We start from the raw sequence: 21,701 nt of genomic DNA on the forward strand, positions 1-21,701 counted from the left end.
CTGATGCGGTTGAAGGCCTTGTGCTTTGGGATGGATCGAGGAGGCCTTCCTTTATGACTGCTTTCATGGATTTGAGGAACGTGAACGCCACAGAGTTGGGTGAGTTTAACTCACCCAACTTGTAAAAAGGTAATTCACTGAATTACCTTTTTACGACCAATACAGGTGTACAACTTTGTTACCTCGTTATATTCATGTACTGCATATCAAAACTAGCATATATGAATACAGCAAGAACAGTTTTAACCACAATGGCATTAAGAGCAAATTTGAATATATAATGTTGAAGCTAATTAAAAAAATGTCTTTCTTTGTCCATCAGTTTAGGATATTTTCAATTTTAGTGTTTGACCTCTTCAAACCTTCGCTATATGGAGTTAAATGTCATCAAACCACTCTTGGTAACACATTCAACTTGATTACATTGTATATCAAAGCCAATAACAAAATTGTAGGCAGTGTTCCGGTTGCAGCTCAGTGATGCAGCATGTCTCTTATGACCTATGCAAGTCCAAATTGAAATTGAAAGTTATTATTTTTTTCTGGGCAAACAAAGTTGTTTCCACCAACGACCCTGCAGGACAGAAAGGGGGAAAAACAATCCCACAAGCCCAAATGGAAAACATGGTGTTAAGTCAGTGACAGAGGGCCTCCAGGCAAAAGCAAACACCATTGTTTTTTACATGTTATGGATTTCATTTTTCTCTTCTGTCACTTTGCAAGAGATACATTTGAAATGAATATTTTGGCAAGGAAAAGAAACACTTCCTTTTAGTGGCTCCATTCTGCCACACATCCTTGAAAATGAACTCCAATTCTCTGTTGATGGAAACATGAGCTTAAGTTTGAAACTTGATCATTTTGATATTAAGAAATAGATCGCTTGTTTTGGAAACGTTCCTCATCTTATGAGTTTTTTTTCTTAAAGTCTTCCTTTGTTCTCATTCACTGCCAGACGTGCAAAAATGTTTCCACTCAAGTGCCAGGGTTTTTGTCATTGTCACTTGAATTACAGGACCCACAGAATATAGAGTTTTCGGACTACATAAACATTCAACACAGCATTAGAAACCTAGACTCTTTCATCAGAAAAAAAAGGTTAATACCTAAATTATATGGGTCTGGAGTTATCTGAGCTTGAAATGAAGGCGGCTGTCTAAAATACAATTCAATACCTACATATTGGTTTATATAGCGCTTTAACAAGAGCTGAAGATAGAACAAATGGGAAAAAGGGAAATGCTGCCCTCTTGTGGAAGTGAAAAAAACAAACATTGCCAGAGGTCCGGCCAGCGCTTTATCGGCACCCACAGCAACAAAAAAACAAAACCCGAACAAATTTGGGAATGCCGCTCTACTTCATATTTTCAATTTTCGAATAAATCCAGGAATGGCAGTGAATAAGTCAATTACCTCTGATCATGTATTAAACCTTAGTCTCTTTTTCATTATAAAAAATCTTTAATTTCTAAATTATATGGGTCTGGAGTTATATGAGCTTGAAATGAGGGCGGCTGTCCAAAATACAATTCAATACATACATATTGGTTTCTATAATGCTTTAACAACAGCTGAAGCTGGAACAAAGTGCTAACATGGGAAAAAAGGGAAATGTTACCCTCTTGCGGAAAAGAAAAAACATTGCCAGAGCCCATTGCCAGAGGCCATGGCCAGCGCTTTATCGGCACCCAAGCATAAAAAAAAACAATTGGGAATGGCGTTCTATGTCATATTTTAAATTCCTGAATAAATGTGTGAATGGCAGTGAATGAGTTAAGTTCGAAATAAACAGGTGTTCTGGAATATTACACTTTTTATTTTGGAAAATACACTTTTATTCTTCACGTTTGCTTTTATACCTTCATACTTTTTTTTTTTACCGCAAATGCAGCTTTTCCTAGTCCGGTGTCTTAATTGAATACGTTCCTGCCGCATGATTGCACTTGCGCTGTCATCTTGTCATCATTGTTTAGTGTGAAAAACAACGCCTGTGGGCCATTTGCAATATGTCGCACCACATAAAATGTCCTTGTCACCGGTACCATGACCCGCATGCATGTGTTGCCTCGTATATAAGCTGTTGGTAAGTGTTGCATAATGCTTTCATGTCCACCGTGCACATACATATGCACTCACCTGTCATTGTTGAAGGTGTTTTCATCCAAGCGTGTTTCCGGGGGATGGGAACTCGTTCGTGTTTGTCCACATTATTTCAATACCGCATGTCAAGGACTTGAATGCTTTACTAAGTGTGTAAAATGTGTCGGTGGTGCATGGAGTGACGACAAGAGAGTATAAGAAGTAACAATGAAAAGTCCAAGGGAATATTTTATTTTTCGTCATCCCCTGCTTAGCAGTCCATGCCTCCGTTTCCTGTTTGGTCATCTGTGGCGGTCTAAGGTAATGAATAACCCGTATGTGCTAATTGCTAAAACAACATGGCTGAAACTAATTGACTGATGGAAGTAAATTGAAGGTCTTTGTGTCATCTAGCCATCCTCTGTCGATCCACCTGTCTGTGTCCATCCATCTTTTTAACTCATTCATGCCATTCCCAAATTTATTCGGGAATTGAAAATATGACGTAGAGCGCCATTCCCGAATGTGTTCATGTTTTGGATTTTCTTGCTGGTGTGCCGATAAAGTGCTTGTCAGACCTCTGGCAATGTTTTTTACCCTTCCACAAGAGGGCAGCATTTTCCTTTTTTCCATGTTAGCGCTTTGTTCCAGCTTCAGCTGCTGTTGAAGCGCTGCATAAACCAATAATGACAAAAACCCTGGCACTGGAGTGGACACATTTTTGCACATTTGGCTGTGAATGAGTTAATCATCCGCCTGTCCTTCCAGTTGTCTCCTTCCATTTTGCTCCTGCTTCCCGTTGTCTATTGATCAAATAATAGAGGTACTTATTTGTGGGCTTCTCACTCTGTCTGTAGAATGTTACCCGATAAACATCAACTTTAGAATCACATTTGTTAACATTTGAGCCTTAGGGGACTTCTAGCCCTTTGTGTGTAACCGCCAAGGTCGTATCTCTTCAAACAAAGGAAACAGAATGTGAACATGTCTCCAAAATCTAAAAATAAACAAGAACCACGCGGCCTTGTCTTCCATCAAAGAGTTACACAGGCTGCGATCATGCAAGCGTGTCCAATCTAGCGAGCGAGTGAGGCGAGCTTCTTCAGAGGATGACACGTCACTCAAAAACAGACACAAACAATGGAGCGCGATGAGGCGTTGAGCGAGCCGACTGGTGGAAGCGTCATGCGGCTGGCGCGTAGGCCGATATCCATGACGCGGAAGTTCTTGCGACACCGTTAGACCGACACAAGGGGCTGGCGCTACCGCCTGCGTGGAAAACTTCAATTCACTCAAACGTTTTCATAAAGATGAAGGACACTTGACTTGCATGAACCTTGCCAAACGACGAGACAAACAACCAAGGCAAAAAAAAAAAACACTCTCCAAAAGAGAGATCGACAGTTTGTTGAAGAAAGAAATCCAAATTACAGTGATACCTTGGTTTACGAACTTAATTGGTTCCCAGACAGAGTGTGTAAGGTGAAAAGTGTGTATCCCAAAAATTAATTTCCCATAGGAAACCATTAAAATGAGAATAATCCATTCCCAAGTCCCCATAAAACCTAATTTTCTAAGCCTTAAAACGACACAAAATATGCCTTATTTTATGTATAATAAATGTGGTATGGTATCATAATTAAAGAAATAAACTGTACTGTATCATAAAGTCATTTTATTTACCTTTGTGATGGTCGTTGATGGCTTAATGGAATGGTGTGGCCGGTTTCATCAGCATTAAACACTTGAGGAGGAGTGTAACCTTGTTCTTTCATCATCTTGAGGAATGATCCCTTGTAGGTGCTTTCTCTGCGATAATTTTACCTTGTTCCTCATCAGGTGTGTTCTGTTTAGCTAGGTTGATAGCTTATTGCATCAAGTGTACAGATGGCTTGTGCGGGTTATTTGTGGAGCCTGATTGATGGGATATTTTAACCTTGCAGTGTACACTCTGCCTTTGAACTATCAAAGTTGAAAGGAGTCCACATTTCACTGTTTTCTATCCATTTTCTATGTTTAACGGCCTCACTCTTTCTCTGTCTGTAACCACCCCCACTGCTGCGTTCTTGACCAATCACGTGGCTTTAACTGAAGACTGCGGGTGGGGAGGAATCGAGGACAAAAACAGTCGGCTGCCATTTTTTTGTTAGGTCACCAAAAATGACTGCTTGTCTAATAAAAAGGTGGACACACATAAATGCAACTGTGATCCATGGGCGAATTGAGAATTTATGGTGCCCAACACTGCAGACGGAGTCCTGTTTTACTGGAGGCCGGCGGAAAGGGAAAATAAGTGAGACAACGAGAAGCAGGAGAAAATCCCTGGGAAATAAAAATCTTAAGACAGAAACATGTCGAGACGGAGGCAAATACGTATCTTTGAAAGAGACAAACGATGAAGCACAAAGACGGGTTACAGCCTCAAAGTAAACAAACGGTCACAAGTATGCAGTGAAGCAGGGTGTTAAAAGTGAGAAGCCAGCCATCCACTTACAAGGAGAGCGACAAGAGTGAAGAATACGACTTGCGGTAAATCAAAAGGACAGAAAAACAAATGAGATCTGAGGACTCTGCCGCAGCTCAGATCCCACATGAGACTGGTAGGTGTCTGAGGGCAGCTATTTAAAACTCTGACATGATCTCATTGTTGCCAACAATAACAACAACAACAACAATTCAGAGCTCAGTGCTAAACAGCTACAAAGACAACAGCCATTTGTAGTTATAGGTAGGGGGCGTCTTTGCTTTGGCACCGCTTTACTCATTTGACTCCATTTGGTTGTTTTATGGTTATGCTTTTATGGTATGCTTTTATCTGTCCGTCGGTCAGTCGGTCGGTCCGTCGGTTGGTCGGTCGGTCAGTCGGTTGGTCAGTCGGTCAATCGGTCCGTTGGTCGGTCAGTCCGGGGGTCGGTCGGTCCGTCCACTGGTCGGTCCGTCGGTTGGTCAGTCGGTTGGTCGGTCGGTCAATCGGTCCTTCGGTCGGTCAGTCCGGGGGTCGGTCGGTCCGTCCATCAGTCCATCCATAAGTCCGTCCATCCCCCCCTCACTATCTGTAATTGTATTTCATTTTATTATATATATATATATATATATAGAAAGGCGCTTAAAATGTAATGTATTATTATTATTATTATTATTATTATTATTATTTTCGATCTATACATGTTTTGATCACTAGGCATTTATTACTCAATGCAGCTGTGACAGCTGCAAAATTAGACATTTTCACAATGAACTGAAATCTTATTACTTGAAACCTGGTGTGCCTTCTGTGTACAAGAAAAAGAATAAAGTTGGACCTTATAGATGCGTTGGTCTGCAGAAATTAGAAATCTCCCTGAAGATCTTGCAATGAGTTGGTTATTTGTGTGAGAAAGATTATTGTCTACTGTTACTTGCGCAGAGAGAGATGTGCCAAAGTTCAAATTTCCCACAGTGGTTGTTTCAACCTTGACTGAACAATCATTGAAATATAAAGCATGCTAGAGGCAGAAAATAATAACATTTCGGCAATATGTTCAGGGTAGGCAAGGCTATAAAGATGACATATTGCGCCTCGTGCAGGAGGCTTTTTTTCTGGATCACGGCATAATTCATCACTTTTGTTTCCACTTGCCATTATTTAGACCAGTGCAGTCATTTTATGAAGTTTGAAAAATTGATGATATTTATTGAAACAGTCCAACCGCCAAATAGAAAGAATCTATCTTGTAATGTTGGTGGACTTCCAAATTGTCCTAATTTAAAGTTGATGTTTCCAGTAAGAAATAATGCAAAGGGGTTTGAAATTTCACTTCAGCGGCAGCGTATCTGAATCTACATTGGGGTACACAAATAAGGCAACCACACACGTTCAAAAGCCGTAAGATCAATTTATGCTTGTATTGATCATATGACACTTTTCATCCTGTAATAAATAGTTTGAGACATAATACGTACATGTAAGACTTTGATTTTTATTTTTATTTTAAAAAAATAATTATCGATGCTGCTTTGTGAGAACATTATTCAGAGCAATTATATAAATATCTGATCAAAGACACCTTTAAGTCCAGGGGCCATTCACTACTGTAAAAATTGATGTGAAGCTAAGGTAGTTGAAAAGGAAAAAAAAATAACCATATTTGTAAGTCAGTGATCCGGAGTTGCCAGGGCAACGACACAGGCCCTCATTACAATTAGACCGCTCTGTTTTTTGGAGGGGGTCTTGAGATTAAATCGAAGTTGGAATGGAGAGTGTACAGGAGGAATCAGCACTTTTTATTTGCATGCATTGAAAGACACGAGCCACACTCTTGAGGATAATTGGCCGTCAGTCTACCGCCAGACAAATCTTCGCTTGCTATCTTTGCTTTGGTTTTGATCGACACAGTAATTAAAATGATGATGTTAAAAAAAAAGCATAGCTCGAATGCGCATTCAAAAATGTGAGCTGTTTTTATAGTATTTTCCCATTGAGTTCATAGCATGACATCGACTTTGTCTTGATTTTCTTTGCGTCGCATTCAGTTGGGTTGTTGGTGACATGATTTGCTCCTCAACGTCAATCTGCACCTCATCACTCCTCCCCTGCCTCTCATCGGTTGCCCTCAGTCTCCTCCGTCTCTTTTCTTGATTCCCAACTCCTCCTTTCCCTGTCACCGAGTCGCCTGGAGGAAGAGCCAGCATTGGAAAGTGTGACTGATGCAAGGAGGGGGAGACCATTTTATTAGTTACACTTGCAATACTAATCTATTTAAAGGCAACTTTGGATGCATTATGTACCGAATTTTAATCAATTTCCCCAATAGCCTGAGGATGTATCAAACATTGAGATAAAAGAATGATCTGATTATTTAAGTTCAAACTTGGTAGGGGAGCACTCAGAGTCCAATTCCCCTCTCAAATGATGCTCAACATGCAGTGATCTTGTCAGAGAGACATTTGTTTTCTTAGTAGTACAACGGAACTGCGGTCTCCCGCGCACCATTGAGGCCTTCCCCAAAATAGAACAGGAGGGGCTCTTTTTCTTTACTTTTTAACTCATTCACTGCCATTCCCGAATTTATTCGGGAATTGAAAACCATGACGTGGAGCGCCATTCCCGAATTTGTTTGTGTTTTGTTTTTTTTTCATTCTTGGGTGACAATAAAGCGCTTTTTTTTCATTTCCACAAGGGAGCAGCATTTCCTTTTTTTCCATGGTAGCGCTTTGTTCCAGTTTCAGCTGTTGTTAAAGCTCTAAATAAACTAATATGGATTGGATTGGATTTGCCTTTATTAGTCTCGCAGTGGAGAAATGTACATTTCACGGCAGCAAAGTGATGAAAGGAATGAAAGTAGAAAAACAAAATACATGAGCTGCTGGAAAGGCAGCCACTCTTGCGGCGCCGTCTTGAAGTCAAAAGAACAAAAAAAATGTATATATGTATTGCATTGTATTTTGGAAAGCCACCCTCATTTCAAGCTCATATAACTCCAGAGCTTTATAATTTAGGAATTATCTCTTTTTTTTCTAATGAAAGAAGAGAGTATAAAGTTTCTTACGCTCTATTGAATGTTTATGTAGTCCTAAAACTTGATATTCTGTGACATACAATAGCCTGCTTTGGCAAAACAGGTTAGGCAACATTCGTAATGCTGATGAGGTGATACCGGAGGGAATGGGGCAAACAGGCCAGTCGTTAGTCAGGAATGTAGGGACAATCAGTGGGGCCACAGGGAGGGGTCCTCTGCTCCCCCCAACCTGAGAGTAGGGACCTATCATAGCTGTGTCCGGCGCCGCCATGTACATTAGGGATATATAAATAGGGCCGATACGACCAGTAAGACTTTAGTTCGCTGACGAAGCCTCTTGGATAGGAGGCGAAACGTCCGACACCTTCAAAAAAGCACAGATGACGGCTGAAGAAACCTTCTCATCGATGTGACATACAAGGAAGAAAATCTGGAACCTCACAGTATGCCCTCAAAGAATAAATAATAATGCAATGTTGATGTGGAAAGTGTGACGGGGTCTTGTGTCGAGGCATCAAGCGCATGATGTGAGAGGGAGACGCATTCGGCAACTCGGCATGAGTGCAACCTGCTGAACTGCTGATGTGCGCAACGTGACTAATGGATGAAGCTCATGTTGATACGGTGGGATAGAGGGGAGAGTAGAGCGCAATGTGTTCGTGTGGACATTGTCGCCATTTTTTTGTTTGTTTCTGCCATGAGTGATTTGCTTGTCACACATCAATCACGATGCCTGTTTTGAAAAAAAAAGTTAGGGGTGTTGGGCTTTGCACTGTGCCCTTTACAGTAATCTATGATTCAAGTACAACTGGTTGAATTTCTATGTTGTGTGTTCTCAGCCATTTAGCAATGGAGTGAATAAAAAAAGATGTACCATATTTTCCCGTGTATTGTATAAGGTGCACCCAAAAGCCGTCATTTTCTTCCAGACATGACCCTGCGCCTTGTACGCAGGTGTGCCTTATAGTATATGAAGCAATATTGAGCGACAATAGGTTTCGCAACTACTGTCAGCAGCTCCCGGCTCCATTTCCCCCTGTAGAAGAAATAGTGTGTCACCTCAGCCTTTATTGTAGCGCCTTATAATGTGATGTGCCTTATATTTGAATAACTTTTATATATTTATTTATTATACAGTAAAGTCTCGTTATATCGATATTCAAGGGAGTCCGAAAAAATATCGATATAACCGGGACTATCGATATATCCGACCCTGTTTGCATGTAATTTTCTCCGTGCGTGCATAGAAATAGTATCGATATAACCGGGACTATCGATATATCCGATATCGATATAACGAGACTTTACTGTATTTGGAAAACGTTTTTCATTCATTGAAGGTGCGCCTTATATATGGAAACAGTTTGAAAATACACCATTCATTGGGGGTGCGGCTTACACTCCGGCGTACCTTATACATGGGAAAATATGGTACACTTTTTCTTGAATTTATATACAGTAAAGTCTCGTTATATGGATATCGGTTATATCGATAGTACTGCTTATTACGATACTATTTCTATGAACGCAAGGAGAAATAAATTGATCGCCGGATCGGATATATCGATAGTCCGGTTATATTGATATTTTTTCCGACTCCCGAGAATATCGATATAACGAGACTTTACTATATACTCCGGTGCACCTTACACACTGGAAAATATAGTAATCATTCTTTTTTAGAATAACAAATATTAGTGCCATACTGATGAGTTTGAAAAAGCGATCAGATGTCTAAATATGATACAGTGCTATTTTTCTCATTAAAAAAACATTGCATTCTATTGCATAGGTATACCGAATATTAGACCGGATGACATACCAGTGCAACATTAACATCCCACTCATTTGACAGGCTATACACTCAGTTGTGTAACAACTCCCACACACAAATACACTCACACACGTGCACACAGGCTTTTATTCTAGCAGTCATAACTATTTGATGACAGAGCTTCTGGTTTCTTCACCTTCCTTTGGTACACACGATCTAGATGTGAATAATTTAACGTGCTTACCAATAAAGAAGGGCCAATGGTGGCTCATTGTTAAGCTCGGGCGGCATACCGTACATACACACACAGACACACACTCATACAGACACACATCCGAGAAAAGTCAAGGCTTCATCCACCCACCTTCGTACTCACAGCAGCTCTTGAGCAAGACTCTCATCCCTGCTGTGCTCTTGTCTCTTGCCATCCATCACAGAAGGTGGCGCGGTGACTGCTTAATGCTGACATTCTCACCCGATGGACTGACCCTGACTGACTGCTCTCTGCATCTCTTTGGGCGTCATGGAGGAACCCCAGAGAAAAAAGAGTCACCGACATGAAGGCACCAAGCCCAGGAAGGTGAGTTATCTCAAGAGAGCTCGCCAAATGCTGCTTGACGAGCTGTCAAAAGGTGAAAAAAGGCATATATCCTAGTGTCACTTGCACACTGTATATTGCACCAAGAACTGGCTCTTTTCTGATGTGATTTCAGAGAACTTTCTCAACTTGTCAAAAACGTCGTAGTAGTTATAGTTGTAGCAATACACCATAACTTAGCATTAGCATTAGCTTTGCTTTTGTTAATTAACATTTCAGTGTCATTTGAATCTAATAATATTGCATGATATACTTACATGACAAAATGTATACATTGATTTAAAAAAATGTTCTATTTCATGTTCTAAATTGGGTGGTAAGTCTGTAAAGATGATGATAAAACACATTTTTCCATTTACAAATCGCTGAATTCAGCACACTGAGATTACTGGAGTATAGTTAATTTGTATGTTAAACGTTAATTAATTAATTAATTAATTTATTTGTTTATGTAGTCAATTATTTATTTATTTATTTATTTATTCATTTGGTTATTTATGTACGTATTTTTTTCAGTCATAAAAAACATTTTTTTTCCATTTACAACAAATCGCTGAATTCAGCACACTGCGTTTACTGAAGTATAGTTATGTTGTATGTTAAACGTTTAGTTATTTATGTATTTATTTATGTATTTATTATTTGTTCATTTACTTATTTATTCATTTGGTTATTCATGTATGTATTTGTGTGTATTTATGTATGTATTTATGCATGTATTTATGAGTGTGTTTATTTATTTATTTATTTATTTATTTTTGTGTGTATATTTATTTTTGTGTCTATATTTATTTATTTGGTCATTTGTCTATGTACGTATTTATTTATTTGTTCATTTATTCATGCAATCGTTTATTTATTTATTTATTTATTTATTTATTTATTTATTTATTTAATGATGGTGATCCTTGGAGAGCTCAGTATTTTGTGGCAGCGTACTTGACATTTCCCATATTTTTATTCCCACTGTGTCTTTCACGCGCGTAAAAGAAGATGACACGAAAGCCAGCATCAACGTCAACGCGCTATGATTATCCATATGCCCCCTCTCCCATAATAGATCAAACCGTTCCCGCTTTTACTGATCATCTTCACGCTAACCAGGCAACAGCGTTAACACATCACTGCAGTACGGACAGCTCATACCATACCGACTCTAAAAACTCACTCCGGTTCCAAACCACCAGGTCAGATTCAAACTGGCGTCGTCCTACAGCGGCAGGGTCCTGAAGCACGTTTACGAGGACGGGCAGGAACTGGACAGCCCAGGAGAGAAGTACCCTCACAGCTTCCTCCCGCGCGGCAAGATAGCACCCGGCCACCTGGAGATGGAGCAGCTGTACGGCTTCGAGGAGCCTCCATCGGAGGAACGGCAGCGTGGGTTGATATCATGATGGCGGTGACGCGTTCTGCTGACTTATCTCAAATGGATGGCTGCACTTTTAGTTTGCTTGGGATATTAGAACATGACTGATCAGACCAGTACACTTTAATCTGAGCTCCTTGCGGCATACCTGCTGGAGGTTTGCGTGACTGAAACTGTGAATGTCGACTTCATAGTAATGCAAATGTGCATGTTGAGTGACTCCTTTGTTATGACGACGATGATGATGGTGATGATGATGATATTTGCAATATTGCTACTTTATTTTTAACACTCCCCCACAAAAAAAAAATATCAGAAAATAAGTGAGCTGACTTTAGTATCATGTGTTAAAAAAATCGTGGGACTGTATTTGGTATTACAATTACTGTGAAATCAATCCAGGACATCTACAATTTTCTGCATTGTTTCCCAGCATTCAAATACATATATATTTTTTTATTTTACACGTTTTTATATGAACTAATTCACTGCCAGATATGTGCAAAAATTTATCCAATGCCAGGGTTTTTGTCATTTTCATTCAAATTCCAGAACCCGCAGAATATTGAGTTTTAGGACTACATAAACATTCAATGCAGAAGAAACCTTGTACAAAGTACAATGCAAAACATACCCTGTATTTGTTTCTATAGCGCTTTAACAACGGCTGAAGCTCTAACAAAGCGCTAACATGGTATAAAAGGCAAATGCTACGCCTTCATGGGATGGAAAAACATTGCCAGAGATCTGACCAGCACTTTGTCGGCACCCCTCGGCAAGAAAAAAAAAAAAAAAACCTGATCAAATTCCGGAATGGCACTCCCAAGTCCTATTTTCCTTTCCCGAATAAATTCGGGAATGGCAGTGAATGAGTTAAGAGTTTCCTCACCCTCATTTTTGCTAACATCCACTTTATTCGAACAAATTACAATTTTGCAACAATACTCAAAAATTCAACTAAACATCAATGTACTCTTCTAATGCTGCTCAATGATTTATCCAGACTCTTCCTCGTGTCACTTAAAGGACAACCGACGTCACTTTTTTGTTTCCTAACTGACATCAGAAAAACGTTTTATACCATCTAAAATACCCAAAACACGCAGGCTGATACAAATGACTTAAAGTGTCCCAAAACTGCTTCAAAATGACCTCGGAAATGGCGAGTTTCAGAAGGTCCAGCCTCCCATGTTCGTGGTGTCACGGCAAGACGTCTTGCCTTGCTCGAGAATCAAAACAATGGCTTCAGATTCGGAGATGATGCTTTCTTGTTACTCATCCAGTTATGAATATGATTCAAATAATTCTGAAGAAGAAAGCATACATGTTTGCAATCAATTAAATAATTTATTCCGTGTCATTTTGAGGCATCAGGGGTGGGAAATGTTGCACCCAAAAAAGGCAGAAAATGGCGACAAAGCCGTGTAAGGAATTAATCAGCCCGTTTCCACAGGCTGATTAATTCCTTACATGGAGCTTTGTCACCCTCTTCTGCCTCCATTTGGTCCTCCACGACGTTTGCAGACCAAAGTACCGCAAAATGCATTGACGTGATGGAAGGACTGCTACAATGTGTCCTTTTTTCGGTCAGGGGCGTTCCTTCAGTGACGTAGGGTGAGGACTCGTCACCAACTCAAAAACAAGACTTCCGGAATATTCAGCGCGAGTCTTAAAACGTAAAATGTAGCTATATGTGGTGGAATCTTTGTAAAATACGCTCAGTAGAAGTCATTTGAAGCCATTTTACAAATTATGGACACAACTTGTCCGGAGACGTCGGTTGTCCTTTAAGAGGTTATTAATGATAATAATATTTGTGGGTTTTATTGCTAATTGTGAAAACTTTCATATGTCAGGCATGACTAGCATGACAACATGTTGTTATTGTGCACTCAGGTGTCGAGCCTCCGACAGGGCTCATTGCCCAGAGAATCAATGTGTACAGTGGAATAGGAAGCTGCAAGGCTGCTGCGGGCCACACCAACCAAACAGATGGAGACACTAAAGTACGTAAGCTGTAGGCTCAGGATAGTGACTTGAAATTGATTCATTGTTTCAACTGCTCACAATATCATCATTGTTCCTGTTATTAATGCTAAGCGGGGAACTTGTTTAGTTGCTTTATGCATTCAAACTTTGTACTTGAATTTGACGCGTTGCTGTTTTGGTTTCCAAGGGTTCACCCAGGCCAGTGGAGTAGTCAAAGAGTTTACTTCAAGGACAACCGACACCTCCGGACAAGTTGTGTCCATAATTTGTTAAATCACTTCAAATGACTTCTACTGAGCGCAATTTACAAAGATTCAACCGCATATAGCTATATTCTATGTTTTACGACTCACGCTGAATATTCAGAAAGTCTTGTTTTTGAGTTGGTGACGATTCCTGACGTGACGTGACGTCAGGAACGCACCTGACCGAGGAAGCGACACACAATGCATTTTGGGTACTTTGTGTGGCCTGAAAACATCGTGTAGATCCGTGTTGATGGCAAAATTAGAAGAAAAACACATAAATAATGCAATGGTGAATCGTGTGTTGCACCAAGACTGCTATTTGATACTAGTTGACACAAATTCCCAGCAGACAAATCAGACCATTTCCAACGGAGCGTGGGCACCATCTTGTGCATTTTCTGGGAGCTACATTGGAGTCCAGACGCCTCAAAATGATACGGAATGACTTCTTTAATCGATTGCAAACATTTATGCTTTCCTCTTCAAAACTATTTGAATCATATTCATAACTGGATGAGTAAAAAGAACGCATCTTCTCCGAATGTGAACGCTCTGAAGCCATTGTTTTGTGTCTGGAGTATCCTGGCATGACGTCACGAAAAAGGGGGCTGGACCTTCTGAAACTTGCCATTTCCGAGGTCATTTTGAAGCAGTTTTGGGACACTTTTAGTCATTTGTATTGGTGTTTTGCAGTTGACTAAAAATATCAGCCTGCGTGTTTTGGGTATTTTAGATGCTATAAAACGTTTTTTCAACACGTCAGTTAGGAAACAAAAAAATGGTTTCGGTTGTCCTTTAAGCTTGAAGCAGACTCACTGAGACTCTTTTGGAATCTCGAATCTTCCAGTCGGCCAATTTATATCTGACTTATCACAGAAGGCGAAAAACAATTAACATCCGAACACCAAGACGACACATGGGCCACAATATCCGAGAAGCCTTGTGGCTTAGTGCCAGCTTCATCCGCTGTACAAAAAGCCAACCGCCATCTCAGACGCCACAATCTTATCACGTTTATCAGCCGAGGACAGCAATGTGGATTTTATACAGTGGTGGGTAGTTCTTTGGGTCATTTCAGGTTCACAGATATTGTTCCCCTCTATGCAACACACTCACACACACACACACACACACACACACACACACACACACACACACACACACACACACACACACACACACACACACACACACACACACACACACACACACACACACACACACACACACACACACACACACACACACACACACACGCACACACAATTTTTTTAAACTCAAACACTCCACTCGAGCACAATGGTCTTTATCTGATAGTCATTTCCCGATGTTTGAAAAACGCAACTGGCTGCACATATCTGCACCCCAAGGAATATATAAAAGAAGGAATTGTGAGCAATAAGTCATACAAAGTAAGCTACAACTGCTCTCAGTATTGTTTTTAAAACCTCATTGATGGATGATAATGCAGATGTTGGTCAGATAATTATGTTTATCACGGCAAAGATACCATTGACTAAATTAATAGATAATTATACTTAACAGCTTACAGCCTTATATATATGTCTATATATCTTACCCATAGATATATACATATAGATATATAGATATAGATTGAGACAGACAGACAGACAGACCGATAAACTTAATGATAGATGGATACATATCTGCTTGCTACATAACTTGGTGCTTGATGGATAGATAGCTTCTAGCTAACTAGGTAACTTGCAGCTAGCTCGCTAAATAGGTTGCTGATAGCTTTGCTGCTAGCTAGATACATAGCTTGCTGCTAGCTAGGTAGCTTGCTGCTAGCTAGCTAGAAAGCTTGCTGATAGCTAGCTAGATAGTACTATTTTATCATCATGGCCAGTTGCTCTGCACAGTTCACAAAATACATGTTTCAAAATCGAGCTCTTGCACTGCATTTTTTTCCAAAGTCTTCCTGTTGCAACACACTTGATTCAAATGAATCTTCCACAGAGCTTGCTGATCATTTGAATCAGGTGTGTTGCAACATGGAGACTTGGAAAACATGCAGGACGGCAGGCAGTACAGGACTTGAATTTGACACCCGTCCTAAAACAACAACAAAAAAGAAGCACATAATATCCATATTATGTGTTTGCCCTCAGTCGTCAGTGCTCGACTTCGGAAAGCTCATCATCTATACCAGCAACCTCCGCATTGTACGAGCGTCCGCAAGGAAGGCCGACGCGTTACGCCACGGTTCAACGGCCCCCGCCAACCCGGAGGGATACCTGCAAACCCGTGAACGTGGCAGCAGGAGTCGAGCAAAGGCTCTCGGTACGCAAGACGGTGAGCGAAAACCGACCACAAACATGCAGGTAATGATCATGGAACAAAGTGTTCTGGCAAGGTACTTGTTACCTCCATTTGTGTTTCCTATTATTGTCATGTCCTCCATTCTTTCTCGTCGTGCTCCTTGTACTCTCGAAATAGATTACATACTGTGTGCTGCTGTATTACACTCATTCTAAATTCTCTGTCCCGCTGTTGTTTCTTTGCAGTGTTAAAATATTGTATGCACACTGATAATCAGGCCTATGTTTTTTTCTCCATTGACAATCAAACTTAAATATCAGAGGTCTCTACAAGGTTATCCTGAGTGATTATCCAGTCAAGTGGGGTGTACATGGTACGAGGAATTAATTTTATTTCCCAGTATGGCTGACAATGAATGTTGAACTTGTATTTATGAATATTTACGATTGCACTTAAATTGGAGATCATTCTATAAGTAAGGATTTCAGGTGATAATTATTGATCGGGTTTATTCAATAAAAATCTATTTTTAGTGCTTTTAACTCATTCACCTCCATTTGTGAATTTTCCCGGGAATTGAAAATATGACAAAGAGCGCTGTTTGGGCCATTATTAATGAAGCAGAAATCAAAAGTAAGAAAGAAAAGATTATTTAGTCTTTGAGACGCCATATAATAGAGCTCACGCAGATCGTTGAGGTGCGAGGGGAGAATAGAGAAGAGAAGGAGGGGCTGTTTGGGACAGTTTTTGGATAGACAAACAGGATGTGACGTCATGACAGAAAATCCGAGAAAATAAAACAATGTAAAGACGGACAGAATGTGACATCATGACAGGAAGTTTGAGAAAATAAAAAAATATGTAAGGAAATGGAAAAGATGTTAAAAATGTGTTCGTATTTGCGATTTGCCCTAACAAGCGCCATTTCCGAATTTGTTCGGGTTTTGGTTTTTTCTTGTTTGGGTGCTGATAAAGCCCTGGCCATGGCCTCTGTTAGTGTTTTTTTCTTTCCACATGGAGTCAGCATTTCCCTTTTTTCCATGTTAGCGCTTTATTCCAGCTTCAGCTATGAAAGCGCTTTATACACCAATATGTCTTGCATTATATTTTGGACAGCCACCCTCATTTCAAACTCATATAACTTCAGACCCATATAACTTAGGAAGTAACTATTTTTTTCTCATGAAAGAAAAGAATCTAAGGTCTCAAACGCTGTATTGGATGTTTATGTAGTCCTAAAACTTAATATTCTGTGGGTCTTGGAATTCGAATGACTATGACAAAAACCCTGGCACTGGAGTGGACACATTTTTGCACACGTCTGGCAGTAAATGAGTTAATACATACGTATATTGGAAGTCAAAGCTCTTCCCAATTATGAATCTCTGATTTAACATTGACTATTGTTGACTTTGACCTCTTATTGAGCAGATCGTAGGAGAAGAATCACTCCTAACACACCCTACACCACAGGTAATCAGTCATGATAATCACTTAGGGCCTTTTTCTGACTTTGATTGAAAGGGGACGGGGAGGGGCGACATGCTCAAATTATACCCGATTATTATGTTGTGTTTGCCCCACTTCATTTCTTCTCATCTCTTTGAAGGATTGCCCTTCTCTTTGGCCTCATCTTTTTTTCCTCCCTCATTTTATTACTATCCCATTTTTCTCTGAAAAGAAAAGTTTACTTTGCTTGTTTTTTTTCCCCCTCAAATTACCAATTTTCTCTTCGTCTCGGCTCTGGCAAGTCCAGGAGTTAATCTTCTTTCGTGATCCATCCCTCACACAGTTTAGATGGGTTTGCAGACATTTTGCATTTGTTAATCTACTCTGGAGTCACATTTCTCGACAGTCGCTACATCGGATCGTTATCGTGGTGTGTGTGTAGCTCAGAAGTGTAAGGGTACTGCTTGGCTTGCAAAATTTTGGTAGCTGCTGAAAATAAAACTTTAAGCAAGAAACACAGTGACATGGGCATAGAAGCTATAAAGGCGGTGTCTGTTGGGTCACAATGTAGTTTCTTGCTCCAAGCTCATCCCATGAGCCCAAGTTTGACGAAAGACTGGGATTGACAATGAACATGAGACGAGTTTGTATTTGCTTTGGCTCTTCCACAGAACATTTGTTGAGATTAACTCATTCACTGCCATCCACACATTTATTCGGAGATATATGACGTAGAGCGCCATTCCCGAATTCTGATGGAAGAAGAGAGGTTTCTTATGCTGTGTTGAATGTCTAAGTAGTCCTAAAACTCAATAGTCTGTGGGTCCTGAAATTCAAGTGACAATGACAAAATTCCTGGCACGGGAGTGGACACATTTTTGCACATCTAGCAGTGAATGAGTTAAAGATAACAACTAGCTAGGTAGACAGACAGACGGATAACTATCTCTCTTTCTAGCTTTATATTGAACTATTGATGAGTTTCAAGGCCTGAATTGAGGCAGACGGGCCAACCGGTAGGCTGTTCTTCTACGTCTCATCTTGCCGTTTTATACCTGCGCCACCATTTCTTTTTGAAACCCTTATCCTTACCGGATGTGCCGCCCAAAAACACTCTACCCCCATGCTCTCCAGGAGCCGGGCGGCTGCCAGCTCTGCGGAGACTCGGGCTGCACGCCGTGCTCGCTGTGTCACGGCAGCAAGCTATCCATGCTGGCCAACCGCTTCAACGAGTCCATCAGCGAGCTACGTTGCCAGGCGTGCTACCCTCACGGTTTCGAGAGGTGCCAGGCTTGCTCCGGCAAGGCACCATTTTTGCCCACCGCTCGTGCCCGGCCTGCGGGGGAGCCGGCCAACCATTGATTGGACGTGTGTTCGATGCTCTAGTGCGTGTCCGGGCCACACTATTGCCTAATCTGAAATGTTCGTTGCCGGGTTTTACGCATAAGCCACGGTTGAATAGGGGAATTATAACTGAGCAGCGGGCCAGTTAAATACATTTTACCGTATGCCGTGAACATAATTCCCCCCTACTCCCCCTCCTTTTTTGCTGATCACATTATTTTCCTTCAATGTTCTTCTTAAAATTAATTAGCAGTAACTGATTTATAGCATTAATCCGAACACAGTCTCGCTGCGGCAGAATATTTACACGTAGACGGTCTCCGTGAGGCATAAGCTCGGTGCACAGTTTTGGAATCATTTGAAAAACTATTCATTTGTATCATGTTCTACGTGCATACTGAATTACGGTGTCACCTTTAATGAACTTTTTGAAATGAAAACAGTCAGAATGAATCCTGCTATTGCCAACTCAGATCGCTTGTTTCTAACATTTATTTTTGGAGACTGCGGCATTAATTATGAATTATGAAAGATTGTTGTAGTAATTGTTTGCCTGTGTGTTCATACAGTCTGCTCATACAAAATGCATTAAAAAAGGCATGAATGAGTTGATTATTCTTTTGTATATTGCCTCCCAAAAAGGCAGCGAAAATGATGCAATAGTTATTTTTGTTTAGAAAATTGCTATTAGCTAACATCAGGGGTGGGCCATCAGGGCCTGCTAGACCTTCTCTGCTGGCCTAAAAATATCTGAATTACAAACTAATGTGAATTATATTTTGTCTTGTGCTGCTTCCAGATGTGTTTCGTATTTAAGCATTTAACCAATCGCGTTTCAGCCATCATTTGTTACCAGGGTCAGAAATTTACCTGGATTCCTTCATAATCAGTTCTGCAGGGCCTGGAGCATAAAAATTAATGTCGATGAAACTGTTGCTTTAACTCAAGGCCTGCTGGAAACGTCAGTTTTCACAAACTCTGATTGGCTAGTCACATGATGAGCTAGTCACTAGCCAATCATAGTATCTAGTGATAAGAGCATACTGGCCACAGCTAACACACTGAATATATTTTGTGTATAATATATTGTTGTGTCGATTTCATAGCGGTTTTGTGAACCCACAATGGCTGAAGGAGAAGAAATAGATTTGGTTGCAGATGTACTGTTAAAGCCATTTTCAAGACGGACTTTTCAATAATAGATTAAGGTTGGACAGCTAGCCAAAATAGCAAATAATATTGAATTTTATGAGGTTTTCATGAATGTACACGTTCATAGGAAAAAAATGGGAATAGTTTGACAGTATTAAGTTTCTTCAAGTGACATTTTTTTCCCTCTCAATGGCAACCTCTAGTGGACGTGTAGTAATATCACACCACACTCGCAGATGATTGATTCAGAAGTAGCACTACTGAAGGCCTAAGGGTTGACATGCACGGCATGCCACTGGCTAACATTATTTAGAATAGTAAAAGCTCAAACTCCAAATAAAATTAGCTACCTTGGTATAATTACACCCTGAAATCCAAAACCAACTGATGTCAACATTCTGCATATATTGATATCCGTTTATAACAAAGTGAAAAACAAGGTGACAAATGTTTGTCCAAGCAAATCCACACCCTTATTGTCTTCCTCTAAGTGATACCACTCGACATCAGCATCTTCCTACAATCACATGGCGTCGTTCCCCAGGTGCCGGGTCGGCGCGCTCTCCACTTTGCTTTTCTCAAAACAATTTAGCTTGCACAATCTTCTATTATATGCCCATCTGCTCTCAAAGCAGATAGCAGACGCTCTGAGCCGTAGGATATTTTGCGAGAGGCTGCCGCGACTGCCGTCGCCGATGCTGAAATGGCGGTTTTAACGCCCGCGAACAGGGACGATCGATCAACGTCGGCGCCCACGCTGACCGTTTCCCGAAATGATGCGCTAGCCGAAAGTCATGCCTGAAGAAATCTTTCTAGTAGATTGTGACAAATCTCCCTCTTAGAAGCTCATCTCTGGCTTTGTGCTTACTTTAGTTGGACTTTCACATCAAGTTACAGTGGGGGAAATAGCCACTTTTCCCGGGATTCCATTCCTGAATCTTGCTGGTTAATAATAATAATAATAATAATTAATAATAATAATAATAATAATAATACATTTCTTCTAAGCTAACTTCTAAGCACCATTCAAAACTCTCAAGGACACTTTACATCACAGGACTCTTTTTTTTGCGGTGACTTTGGCCCTTTGACATTCTTCATATTTCATTGTGTATAAAAGATAAGATGAAGCATTTATATGCGTATATTATGATCACATCTCAATGTAATGTTTGTTTGCTTGTTTATTCGCTTGTTTTTTTATTTATTTACTTATTTGTTTGTTTATTTGTTTATACATTTATGTTTTTATTTGTCTATATTTATTTTTGTATATTTATGTATTTATTTATTTAATTATTTCTTATCTTGTTCATTTTTTTTGTTTATTAATTTATTGGAACGATAGCCAATTATTATTTTTTATTGGGAATCATTGACCATTTACTGCATGTAAGTTGGAAAAAGATCCCTACTTCTTTTTTGCGTTTATTTATTTTTTATATGAGAGTTTTGAAAGGCGATTATAAAAGAAATGTATTATTTATTTAGTTATTTATTCATTTATGTATTCATTTGTTTATGTGCACATGTATTTGTTCATTTCTTTATTGGAACTATAGTCAAAATGGTTACAACTTTTTGTAAATACATCAAAAAATATCCTGTAATATGATATTTTATCATGTTAAAGAAACCTGGGGTGGTGTGGCATTAAAAAAAATCTTATTAATTAAAAAAAATATATATATATCCACATGATACATATTTTGCTCATCACTTGCGTTCAGGCCACAAATTTACTACCGGGCTGTCCTACTATAATTCTGTTCTTAGATTTGGAAAAAAATAGTAATAAAAAAAGTATGATACTAACACATTGTTACCATTTTACAAGCCTAACTGGGCAAATGACTATATACATTTAAGTAATGGCACATTTGTCCAATGCACATATGGACATAATATCCATTAGCTGGTG

The 21,701-nt window shown here is 39.8% G+C and overlaps 1 protein-coding gene across 2 annotated transcripts; it reads left to right on the forward strand.

Annotated features, from left to right (window-relative positions):
- The first annotated feature begins 1 nt into the window (after position 1).
- grxcr2 (glutaredoxin and cysteine rich domain containing 2) lies at positions 2-19,235 on the forward strand. 2 transcript variants are annotated; one of them, XM_089017555.1, is made up of 6 exons: positions 2-129; positions 9,789-9,931; positions 11,137-11,326; positions 13,212-13,321; positions 15,685-15,897; positions 18,419-19,235. In XM_089017555.1, the coding sequence occupies exons 2-6, from the start codon at positions 9,875-9,877 to the stop codon at positions 18,644-18,646; spliced, it is 798 nt and encodes a 265-aa protein (XP_088873681.1). In that variant the 5' UTR covers positions 2-129; positions 9,789-9,874; the 3' UTR covers positions 18,647-19,235. The 2 variants fall into 2 exon arrangements, with proteins under 2 accessions (XP_088873681.1, XP_088873682.1); XM_089017556.1 differs by having other exon boundaries at positions 12-99.
- The last annotated feature ends 2,466 nt before the right edge of the window (positions 19,236-21,701 follow it).

Source organism: Hippocampus bargibanti, linkage group LG16, assembly GCF_051943395.1.
Source record: "Hippocampus bargibanti isolate YZ-2025 linkage group LG16, ASM5194339v1, whole genome shotgun sequence".
NCBI classification, from domain to species: domain Eukaryota; kingdom Metazoa; phylum Chordata; class Actinopteri; order Syngnathiformes; family Syngnathidae; genus Hippocampus; species Hippocampus bargibanti.